This window comes from Lactuca sativa, chromosome 4 (assembly GCF_002870075.4).
Source record: "Lactuca sativa cultivar Salinas chromosome 4, Lsat_Salinas_v11, whole genome shotgun sequence".
NCBI lineage: Eukaryota > Viridiplantae > Streptophyta > Magnoliopsida > Asterales > Asteraceae > Lactuca > Lactuca sativa.
In genome coordinates, this window is record NC_056626.2 from 14,557,614 (window position 1) to 14,571,053 (window position 13,440).

General features: G+C 35.3%; 1 protein-coding gene across 1 annotated transcript; it reads right to left on the bottom strand.

The window, feature by feature from the left end:
* Window positions 1–10,429: 10,429 nt before the first annotated feature.
* On the bottom strand, window positions 10,430–12,089 carry LOC128133378 (uncharacterized). Its single transcript, XM_052770775.1, has 3 exons — window positions 11,991–12,089; window positions 11,411–11,779; window positions 10,430–10,489 (listed from the first exon to the last, which is right to left on the bottom strand). Exons 1-3 carry the CDS (start codon window positions 12,087–12,089, stop codon window positions 10,430–10,432), a joined length of 528 nt encoding a protein of 175 aa, XP_052626735.1.
* Window positions 12,090–13,440: the final 1,351 nt, after the last annotated feature.

Consider the following 13,440-nt stretch of genomic DNA (forward strand, 5'->3'; position numbering starts at 1 on the left):
AAGTGTAATTTCATGGAATTTCATCAATTCACTTTTGCCTAAAGTAACTAAGATTGAGAATTTTGTAAAAACATTTAGGTACTTTATACTTCATTATACTTTTAATTTAAAGGGTTTGCGATATCCTACCTGTTCGGCTAATGACCCTCCACCAATCAAGGAAGCGGTGGGTGAGAGTGAACACTCATTAAACGGCCATTTTATAGGTCATAACCTTATAGCCCCTTATAGATCGGCTTCGTGAATGAGGCCTACTAATGGTAAGACTAGCAGTTTAAGTTATACATATATAATATTAGACTTTTAATGTTATATATAGTATAAGGGTGTATTTTACACCTTTTAAAATACTAGGTGGTCTAATTTAATAAATTATACTTTTAATTTAATTAAAATATAAACCAAATCATTATGGATTTATTAACTCTCTTTTAATTATACACTTAATTAATTTAATAAAACCATAAGGGTGCAATTTGAAATTTTCAAAATTAGGGTTTTAGAATATAACATTTTAAAATTAAACCTTTTAATCAAAATTTAAATTCCAAAACTTGAGGGCAAGTTTTGAAACATTCCAAATCATTAGGGTTTAGAATATAAATATTTCAAAATTAAACTTTATAATCGAAAAAATTATATTCCAAAACTTGAGGGCAAGTTTTGAAACTTTTCAAAACTATTTAGATCAAATTAAAAATAATTAAATTAATCAAATAATTTAAATTATCTAAATTTGACCTAATTTAATTTCTTACAAGATAATTCAAATCAAAAATACAAATAATTAATCTTTATCATATAAAACAAGTAATTATCTTAAATTTGACAATTATCTATTAATTTGATTAGGATATCAATTACCAAACTTGAAAAATCTGATTTTTATTTGAAAAACAATTTATGGTAATTATCCAAAGCAAATTAAGGCAAAATTTTCGAAATCATGCTGTCAGACTGAATTCACGAGGTGAACACATTGTGTTCACGACATGAGTCTGGTTTAATTCGAAAATCTACTGTCAGACTGAATTCACGAGGTGAACACACTGTGTTCACGAGGTGAATCAGGTCAGATTCGAAATTCGCAAATTTCATCTTTGAATACATAATTTTGCATTAAATACAATAGAAGAACACCCTAGGCTCTGATACCACTGATGAGTTTTGAGCAAATCATCAATCCTTTGGTGCAAATGCAAAACCCTACACTTTGGATCTATGTTTATCTAATTGTACATGCAAATTATCCAAAGCTCATAAACCCTAGATCTAACATACTACAATCGAAATCATATATGTAAATAAGGTTTAGATCTTACCTTGATTGTTATGTAGCAATAACAATCAAAAACCTTCTTGACATTGACTCTTGAAAGCTTAGTGTCACAAATGTCACACCTCTAATGGCTCAAAAACACCAAGAGCAAGAAGATGAAGACGGAGAAGAGGAGAGACAGCCAAAAACGTCTAGAAAACCTAAGGAAACTCTTAGCCACGTTTTTGGTGCCCTAGGGGTCTTAAAATATGTGAGGCTATTAGGGTTATCTAATAAGGAAACCCTAATTTGACTGCGTAGGCCCTAAACAGCCTATGGGCTCCCTCCTTAGAGGCCTTGGACGATTTCTAATTGGTTGCCCCATAGAATTCGTCCACTCCTCTAATATGGAGTCCATTAGCCCAATATTCAACTATCACACATTTGATAGTTCTAGTCCCCTAAGTTTAATTAATCTCTTTTAGCTACAAAATTAATTATTAATTAATTATTGACTAATATTAATTAAACAATATGATTTCTCCTTCAATATATTATTCTCATAATATATTAATAAATCATAATTAATCAATCCTCTCTCTCCATAATTCATCCTATCAAGTTGCTTTGGTGAAGGCAACCCAAAAGGACTATGCACCATCGCGTCAAGTACATACCAAAATAGTTGTGGACTTAGACACTAATCCAACAGGAACTTCTAAGTTTGATGTTTACGGGAGACATTCTAAACCACACTTATTCGGATACCCCTGTCACGTCGTTTTCCTTGTTACATGTCCTGATTCCATGCTATTTCCGCCTCTGATATCCATGGTTCTGAATATGTCTTCGGAAATTCCACGTGTCATGGATGGTATTGGAGTTTATTGGATCAAGAAATATTGGATCATGAAAGACGGAAGAGAACAAGTCATATGTAGAATGAGATAGAAGAGAACTAGAAATATTAGATCATGAAAGATGGAAATAGTGGATGAACATGAAAATAGAATGAATATAACTCACCAGAAATTGTTGTCTGATGTTGTAGATATGTTTCACGTTTTGTAGGTTCATGAAGCAACAGTCCTGGTACTAGACGAAAAGGCAAGAGCACAAGGACCTAGATTAGGAGTAGCTTAATTCTTTGTATATTCATTGTTGCTTTAATTTATATGTAAGATTTTATTGTAAACCCAAATGTAACCTGGGATATAGAGTGTATAAATTCTAATAGAAATCTAATTTTTAGTACAAAACTCTGATAATCCCTAGTTAATTAGATGATAGAAATTCAGGTCGTTATAACCATCTTCGGCCACCCTTTTACGACTTTCATCATCATCAAATGTGATCATAGCTTCTGCAAGAGGCCTGCACCGATAAATCGCATGTATGCCTGTGATTGATGCCTTTGTCTCCATATGGTGGTGCCTAGAAACAATCGTAGACCACCACAAGCACACGATACACACACTTGACCTATCTGATGTATTTAGTTAATGTAGAAGAGAAATGGGAAAAGGAATATGATAAGCCAACATTGACGAAAGGAGAAAAGGGTCAAAATAAGTGTTGTATGTGAGATATTAATTTAGTGATATGGCAAGGGGTAACTAGTTTACCCATTCATTTTGTCCAAAGTGACTATTTAAAATTGCCAAAATCCATCAAATGCCCCTATAAAACCCAAAAATAATAATAAAAAAATTGGGGTCTAGTTAGACCAATTTCGGAAACATTATAGGACTATAATGATACACACACACACACACACACATATATATATATATATATATATATATATATATATATATATATATATATATATTTATGGTTAGGATCAAATGTGAAATACAAATATTGTATGAATGTATGACCAATTCTTGTGCATTAGATTAAAAAACATTAAGAGTTGAGATATTAGGGTACATGTTATTAATATGAGGTAGCATTTACTATATATTTGCATTTAATTAATTGTAAAGAAAAAATCATAAAAATTATTAACAATATATATGGAATATGAGATTTTCATGGGATATTAATTTAAATTTAAATTTAAATTTTATTTCAATTTTAGTTTTCGTACTACAATCGTTTTTTATACTGGAGTAAAAAGAAAATGAAACATATTCCATTCTTTAAGAACTAAGTTTTCTTTTCTCAACACCTATAAAATTTTATTTTTTTCTTGATCACAGGGATAGTTGAGAAATAACTGATGTGACTTATTTTATGACATTCTTCTACTTAATAACTACAATCTTTAACAATTCTTATGGCTGATACAACATTAAGAATCATTTTTTTTAAATAATGTTACTTATATATCATGAAAATGGTTAACAATTGGTTTTTTTAGTTAAAGCTTCACGTTTGATGATAAGAATGACATTCGCATAAGATATTCTTATAGAATAAGTCATTAATTAGATGGACATAACTGTCATTCTTGAAGAATAGCTTAACATTCTTAAAGAAGAGTTTAAAATTCTCGAAGAACAAGACATTAATTCCAAGTGCATAACGAACATTTTTTAAGAATAATTCAACATTCTTGATATAATAAATAACATTCTTAGAGAATATGACGGGAAGTAAAAGAAAAACCTAAAATTCAAATATAAAAATATGACATTCTCATAAGAATGAAGATAGCTTACAACTATAAATCAATCATTCCCATGAGAAGAGTACAATTGCATAAACTTTATGGCCCGATGTATCTACAGTATTAGAAGTTGAATACAATAAGAAGGTGTTATACATCTCTATTGCTTCCCAAAAAGTGGATAAGGAACAAAAGGGTGTGAAAGCTCTTCCTTGTTCTATAGGAGGAGCAGGGTGTGAAGATTTTATAGTGTCATTGCTTGAAAAAACAATCATATATCCCATTCAAGCCTTGATCATCATGTTTCTCTTCAAAAACTATTTATCTCTACTGCATTTAAACCCTTGATCATCAAGCTCCCCTTCACACGCATGAGAGTAACAAGCTTTTATACCCTTTTAATGACCTGCAAAACAAGTAAAATGAATTACAACGAGTAAAGTAAAACAAAAAAAATCAAAATTCCCAAACTTCAGATGCATGTTTTGTCTCTCAAATCAAAAAGAATTTAAATAGCTTGATAATATCATCACAATACATTCTGAAAGAATATTCCAATAATAAAGAGGAAGAACAAAGTCACAACTTTTGTTTCTTCCTTTTTTTGAATAATTTAACCATGACTGATAAAAAATTAAGAAACATTCTAAACGAATATACATTCTTAAGTAATATTGTAGTATTTGTTTTTTTTTTTAATATTGAGTTCAACTCCCCTATTTGATTATCTCCTGTTTGATTATCAAATTCCAGGTCCTCTAGTGCAACTTCAAAGTAGATTTAAAAATTTAGATGTCAGTAGAAGAATGAAGCTCGTTTAAGCCTCCTGGCCATTATAAATACTATAATTATACTAAAAATTTATGGTCACTAACCAACAATAACATTTAGGCACTTAACAACAAAAACTAGTATCTAATTGCACTCAATTATGTATGACAAAACATGTGATGTACTTAAATGACTTACTATTTGTCACGTCACCATATTGTATTAGAAAAATTATAACAATAGTATTATAAATGGACATATAAGTATCTTAATAGACAATCAAAAGAAAGAAAAGATGCACATTGAAATAAAACCCCATATCTCTCTGACAATAGGAACTTGAACTCAAAGAAGATACATAATTGCTTGCACAGTCTATTTTTTTTTTTACTAAAAACACATCTTCCGCAAAGCAACGACTCCAAACAAAACAAAACAAACCTCATATTTCCATTATAATCAATACCCCATTAAAACCAATTAATACATATTTGTAAAACACGTCGACTAGAAATTGAAAATTAGAAAAGAGAAAAAAAAAAACAAATTACCTTAATTTAAATTTTCATGACATCGATCATCAAGGGGTACCCAGCAGTACCCTAACAATCATAATTTCGAGACATTTGAATCAATCTATTTAGCTCTTTATACTTGATTGATCAAAATAAAATCCCAAATATGAAGATACCGGATGATAGCTGGTGATGGAATGGGAATCCAAATCCCATAAGTCGTCGTCACAAAACCAAGGCAGCATTAAATCGAATTGGATTAAGAAATAATCATACAGACATGTTGAAAAGGTACTCAATCGAGACATTATCGAGGCTAGACGAACGCATTGTAGGGTTACAGAGAAAGAGAGAGGTATAGCCGATGATTGTGATTAATCCTTAAAATTGTTTATTTCAAATCGATAACGTTTCCAAAATTTTAGGGATAAATTTTTATGTTAATTAATTTAAATAATCAAATTATTATAATATCCTTATCAAATCATTGGACCATATTTAGTCATACATTCACATAATAATTATAGGCTATATATGATCCTAACTTTATATATATATATATATATATATATATATATATATATATATATATATATATATATATATATACACACACACACACACGACAGTGCTTTTGAGTTTCTGGAAAAAAAGTAGAGATCTTGATATTCAACAGCAACCATACATTGCTTATCTACCGCTCCAACGTACCAGCGAGGCGTGGGGAGGTACAATCATAGGCCTAATAATAAATGATTATACGGTGGAGAGATAAAAATCATTTATGATTATACATGTTTATACATATATGCCTAATTATAAATGATTATACATATATGTTTGTTCATAACATGATTAATCATATATGATAATGGTGGTTGGTGATGGTGGCATACGTGGTGGTGGCATACGTGGTGGTGGTGGAGACAATGGTGGCAGCGTTGGGGTCAGTTGTTTGCTGTATCGTTTGTGGTAGTGGAAAAAGGTGTCACGGGAAAAGGAATGACCAACGCTGTTGATGTGTGTAAAACCCACTAGTTTTAAACCTACTTTTAATTATCAAATAACACACAAAAGGCAGTGAACCTATCAATTGTGGTATAGCTAAATAAGCAGGGTATCGAACACAGGGAACGGCAAATTAAACTAAAAACTAATTTAATCTAAGTTAATTAAAAAGCAGGGGTTGTTCTCTAGTTTTACAAGACTAGAAACTTACTAATTATTACTAATTTAAGCTAGAAAATAAAGACTTTGACTAGATTCAATAACGGAGAAGTACTTCTATTTAGTTCAACTTAATTGATTCTATGGTTGATTTCAAGGTAAAAGTGCAATGGATTAATTCTTTTGCTAGTTACCGATTCAATTGATTAGTTCCGTATTCACTTCATTAATCCTTAGCAAATAAATCAATTTAAACAATGGCCAGTTGTCTATTTCAATTAAATTTACTAGATATAATATTCGGGTTAAGTTAGACTTGCAATAGCTAATTAATTTATCCTTTTAATTAACTTCTTGTTTAATGGTCATCTCACAAGCTTGCACATAAATTTACTTGATTTTCTTATTAATCCTAGTTTCATGTTCACTACACTAGACATATGATAAAAAGTGTTCACTAAGCATATGAGATTGATAACTAATAGATGTTCATGCTAATTAATTATCTCCCTATTAACAGAAAATCAATTATCATTCACACACAAGGTTCTTTAGCAAGCTAAAATAACTAAATTAACCAACATAGAATTAATCCTACCAAGAATCAAACCATACTACCAATTTCGTATCCCCAAATAGAAGTTTAAAGGGTTTAGCTCATCATTAAAGTAAATAACAGCAAACAATCAAAGTCAAATTGCTTAGTCATGATGAATAAACAAAAGAATAAATGGAATGATGAAATTTTGCCTTAATTACTCTCCGGAATTGAATTCTAGCTTCCTTCTTCGTCTTCTAGGGTTTTTCAGGCTTCTCAATCGTAGCAAGATACTTCTGAATCGTCCCAGAACTCCTCCTCATCGATCTGTGGAATTATCTATAAATAAGCGGTCTGACTCGTCGAGTCAATTGGTGACTCGTCGAGTCCCTCTCACATTCCCCGTATTGCGATAACTATCTGGGATCCCGAGTCATTATCCTTCTGATTCCTCGACCGGACTCATCGAGTAGCTATCTGACTCGACGAGTAGAAGCTTTTTTTTAGTGTTTTTCCTTCTTCATTCCACTCTCGAGCTCCTAACCGCTTCTCTTGCTTCCTTTTGCTTCCGAGCTTCATCTTTGGACTGAAAAACATAATTTAACACTTTTAAGTACCTTTTGTCCATAATATGCGATAATTTAGCTAATATATGAATAAAAAACTATACTAAATACACACTAAATATGCACATATCAAAATACCCCACACTTGTCTTTTGCTTGCCCTCAAGCAAAACTGAATTTTAACACATTAGAATTATGTATAACAACTCCAATCTAACCCAGCCATTATGCCAAGACCGCAACGCATGCATTTGTGTCTAAAATTTTTCCTAAAGAACCCCCCATATTCCAAATACTTACAATCCTCATAGACATTCGCCCACTCACCCCGAACTATGCTCATTTTAGCATCCCTCCGAATCCATCCTCAGAAAACCTCTTAACCTCAAGGTATTTTTAATTGAGCAACCCAAGCATACATATTCTAGAAAATTACAATTTTTTCGATACCACTATGGAATTCTTTGAATTCTTCACTTCCTTGATAATTTGATCTTTGATATCTTTGAATTCACCAACTTGTATTGACTTTTGGCATCTTCAACTTTTTTTGATTTTTAGAATTTTGATCTTTTGATCTTCACTTCATTTGCTCCAAAATTCTTATAACTTTTCTTGTAATTCTCTCTTTTTTTTTTTAACATGTAACTCACTTTTTTTTCACTCAAATCCTACATGCTTAAGCAGGGGCGCTCAAATTCAACCTTTATTGGTTAACGATAATAATTTTCCTGGATACATTTCTGGTACACGATGCTAAACATATTGCATCCCTCAGGCTGAGCAAGGTCGTGTTTTTGTCTCATGATTTCACTGAAATAAGGAAGCCACAAATGCACTAGAACGTATATAGGCTCAACTAAACATTTGGGTTATCATGCAATTATTAACACAATCCTAACATCGAATCCTAATTTTTTTACCAAAGTTTTCTAATTAAGTCCTAAATAATACTTTTGGTATGCAATATTTTTTTTTTTAATAAAAAAAATAAATTGACTATTATGTAACCAACCCCCTACCCCACACTTATGTGATGCAATGCCCTCATTGCATATTATGCATGAAAACATAAAAAGAAACTAAAGAGGGAATTGGAACAAACTCCCCTGGGATAGCAATTGCAAGGTTGATCACACTCATTTAAGTTCCAACTTCAATCAACTTTAGACATGGTAACATCTCATCCATGCCTTGGGTGTCTCGTCTCGTGCGGGTCGCTCCAAATACGCGGAAATCAGTGTAAGATCTTCAAAAATGGATATGGAAGAATAAGTGAGCAAATGGGACAAGTAGCAGCATCAAATCAGCAGTCCGTCAGTATAACATTTGAACGACTCGTCGAGTCTTATGGTGGACTCGTCGAGTACGAGCGTGCCTTCTCAGAGTTTGTAGAAATACAAGGCGACTCGTCGAGTCAGCTTAGTTCACTCGTCGAGTAGGCCGCTGAACGAAAAAAACTTGGTATTTTGCAACTGTTTTAGCCTCTAAAAACTTCTCTAACTGTTCCCCACATTTGGACTCAATTGCTCATACCCCCTAGGACCGGACTCGACACTTTGACGTTAAAAACCCGCTTCCTTGACTCGCTCTCACTCGCGAAAACATCCATGCTTTACATCTTTAAACCATCCTAAGCAAGCAATCATAATTCAATCCTGAAAAATAACTAAAGCAAACAACCATTAAACATAATAAAATCTCAAAGCATACACACCAAATAAAAATAAAACAAAACAAAAAATTAAAATTGTTTGATTAACAACACAAAAACATCAAAATCAATCTTCATCCTCTTCATCATCATTGGCGGCTCCACTTCCCCCGGCTCCGCTTCGTCGCGCACCAATCCTCTCATCCCAAGATGGAATGAATGGGTAATTCCCACCATCAATATGTGGAATATTGAAGTGGTCAAAAAGTCGTATGTGGGATTGGTTGCTAAAGTTCAGCCCCCTCCCCATTTGATCCTGCATCCGCCTCATCTCCACATTGTATCAATCCATTGGTACGTCTTCATTCTCGACCGGAATCACTGGCGGCTCGTCCTCCACATCCCGCTCTTTTCTTGATCTTACCCTCCTTCCCGTGCTTCGGGACCAACAACGGGGTCATCATTTGGAATGGCATAATGGCCACCACCATAGTCTTCAATTATCCGTGCTCTTCGGAAAAGAATGGGATTAAACGGGGGCGTCGGGATCAATGTCATGAAGTTCCAGGCACCGTGGTTCATCAACCCGAATGAATTAGCCAATCGAGTGACAAACATTTCTCCATTGATACGGGAGGTTTTGCGATCTTTGACCGCACCCTCCGAAAGGTATGAAGCAATACACCACGGGATGTTGCAAAAGACGCCGGGTGTTATTATGCTCCATAAGTAGAAAACGTCAAGGTTGGAGACCTTGTCATCGTCTTTCCTTTGGTTGATGGTGGAGGAAATAAGGCGGTGAATGAGGCGGTGAGTTGGGGATCGGATGCTCCCTTCCTGTGCAGACTTCAGGATGTAAACTTTATTTCCAATGGTATTCCACCAACCTGTGCTTGCAACTCCATCGGGGAACACCATGTGAGTGTTTGCCAAAAAGGCCCGAAAGATGTTTGTTGACACCAAGGGTTGATCATAGATCCCTAGTCGGCAGGCAAGGTCCACCACCGAGCATTGACGATACTCGCCCCCAAGACAAAAAGTAAAGCTCGCTGGGTGAAAGACATCCACTCCCCCGGTGAAAGACACCGTGGAGAAAAACTCCAAGCAAAGCTCTAAATAGACCGGCTCTTGTATGCGGAAGACCCGGCTCCACCCATCGCAGATCATTGTCTCGCCTTCATGTTGGAACTCCTTCAAAAGGTAAGGAGCTAGTTCTTCTTCATATCTAACACTTTGCAGCCACTCCCAATCAATTCTGTTCGGCACATACACCTCCTTCTTCTTAATGTCGGAGAGCTTCTTCTTCCACTTCCTCATTGTTGAAGCGGATTCAATTTGCGGGAAGTTTAGCCATGGAAACTCCCCTTGGCTACCACTTGAAGATTGTCCTCTTCTGAACATGATTTCTGCAAAACATGTAAACAAAACCCAGAAACACAGAATATAATTAAAAACTGAATTGTATCTGTAAATCGACTGGACTCGTCGAGTCCATGCCCGACTCGACGAGTCGCACAACCTGCACGAGTCAGTCGACGGGTCGCAGTAAATTGGACCATTAAACCTGTAAATTCTTTCAAGGGTCTTGTCTCAACACTTAGTATTGATGTATTAAGGCCAAAATAAGCATTCAAAACAACTTAATTCATGAAAAATCAAAACCCTAGAAATTTAGAACTTCTCAAAAACGGGTTTTTCATGCAATTTCTACCTTGGATAGCCTTATGATCATGCTCTTAAGATAAAATAGGAAGAAATTTGATACCTTTTTTGGATTGTGCTTGAGAATTTTGGAAGAACTTGATGAATGCTTGAGAGAGAAGTTGCAAAAAACGGCCCGTCGACGAGTGTAGATGTGAAACTGATTCTTTAGGGTTAAAACCCTACTTAACCATTGTAAAATTAATTTTGAAATTATTTTTTTCTGTGAATAAGACCGGCTCGTCGAGATGTGGTCAGACTCGGCGAGTCTAGTCGCGTAGTCAAAAATTTTCTGAAATCCATGTGGACTCGTCGAGTCGTGGTCAGACTCGGCGAGTCATTTAAAAATTTGCATAATTTTCAAAATTTTTCTGTTTATTATGAATCATTTCACCCCACACTTAGGCTATGCAACTCTCAAGCAGACATGCCCGATGATTTAGAAGATTAAGAATAAAAACGAAGGGAAAATAAAAAGAAAAATAAAAAGAAGACTAAAAAGTAAAAGAAAGCAAACTCTATTGAACGGGTTGCCTCCCGCCAAGCGCTTCTTTTTGAGGAGTCATGAGCTAGACTCCTTCCCATCTACGTTTTGTCATCTTCAGGCATCGGGAACGCACGCTAACTTTTTGTGATTTGTACTTGGTCTTGTAAGCGTGGATCTTTTTCTTGTAAGCCCTTTTTAATTCATCTCTTTTTCTTTTCATTGCTTCATCTCCAGCTGCTTGGGCTTGCCTTTTCCTCTTTTTCTTCTTCACCCCCTTCTTTTTCACCGTCTCTTGAACCTCCTTCTCTTTAAATTTAATAACTTCATATTTCATAATGGTCCGTGCTCTAGGTTTAGTGGTGAATTGGTGATCAGCTTCCTCCTTCCTTTCCTTTATTCCTGCATCCTTTCCCGTGCTTAACCCTTCCTCGAATTTGACCGCATCAAGACATGCAATATTGGCGTATTGAACTCCCCTTTCCTTTCCCTTTTCTGCTGTTTTTTTCTTCTAAAAACTCCTGTATATTGCTGAAATCCAAGGTATATGAAGGACTAGTAACAAGCAGATCCAGGTCGGCCAAGTGTTTGCCCAAATCGACTGGACTCGTCGAGTCCATTGAAGTGACTCGGCGAGTCGGTACGAATTCCCTAGAATCTTGGGTTTCTTCTGAGTGGGCTCCTTCCAGTAGCTTTTCCAATTCTTCCAAGTCCTTGTTAACATCTCCTTCTTCTTCAGAGTGCATCACAAACTTGCTTGGATCTTCTTTCATCAAATGTGCAAGCTCTTTTTCTAATATCTCATCATCCAATTGGATCATTGAGACTTCTCCATTCTTTTTCTCTTCTTGCTTGATTTCTGGAATAGCTTTAAACTTCACAGCCTCATCACCCACTCTCAATGTCAATGTAGACTTACTTATATCAATTAAGGCACACGCGGTGTTTAGGAATGATCTCCCCAAAATAATTGGAATTTCGGGGTCTTCTTCCATATCAACAACCACGAAGTCTACTAGGAATATGAACTTGTCCACTTTGATAAGGAGATCTTCACAAATGCCTTGTGGATGAATTATTGTTTTGTTTGCCAAATGGATTCTCATATTTACCGGCCTTGGTGCTGGTAAATTCAGCTTCTTAAAGAATGAATAGGGCATCAAATTAATGCTTGCACCTAAATCAGCCAATGCTCGTGTAGCAACTTCATTACCAAATTGGCATGGAATTACTATGTTACCCGGATCACCCTTCTTCTCAGGCAGCTCACTCATCAATATCTCCGCGACTTCAGCCAGATCTTTCCTAGCAGCAAAAAGGCCTTTAAGCAAGTTAAAGTATTTAGGAGTTTGGAGCATTGTTTCCATAACTGGCATATTGACTTGTGAAGCTTTAACATGCTCCATGAAGGTTCTATAGGCTTGAACTTTTTCTGCAGGCATGGCTCTGGTTGGGTATGGCAAAGGAGGATTGTATGGCTTTGGAAAACTGGCAGTATCTTCATTCCCGACTGGACTCGTCGAGTCCATGAGAGTGACTCGGCGAGTCTGGTCGGGTTTTTCTGGTTCTGGTTTTTCTTCCTTTTCTCCCTTCTTCTTGGAGACTCTTAGTGTTTCTGTAAAATTTTCTTCACCGCTGGAGGTTATTACGCTCATGTTCTCTATTCTTGGATTGGGCTCGGTGTTGCTCGGAAGTTGACCCGGTCTTCTTTCATTCACTTGATGTGCAAGCTGTCCCAGCTGTTTCTCAATGTTGAGAATGGAAGCTTGCTGATTCCTCAACATGTTTCTGGTTTCTTGCATTGCTACATCGTGATCATTATGTCTTTTCTCGGACGCGGTTATGAACCTTATGAGTATATCTTCTAAATTTGCCTTCTTTTCCGTCACCGGCTCTTCCTTTTGATAGAATCCCCTCTCCCTCTGTTTGTATTTCTCCTCCTTAGCCATTTTATACTCTTCGTATGGGAGCCATTCCTTCTTTGGTTTTTGGTTTCCTCCAGTCTTCATCGTATCTATCGCCACTGGAATAGAATATTTGAGCCTTTTTATTTCCATTCTCGTCTCGATCACAATCCTTGGTAAGATGGGGGCCGCCACAATTTTCGCATCCTACTCTAATAGCATGGATCGTTTGATCCATTTTCGTCATTCTTTGGTCTAGGCTATCGAG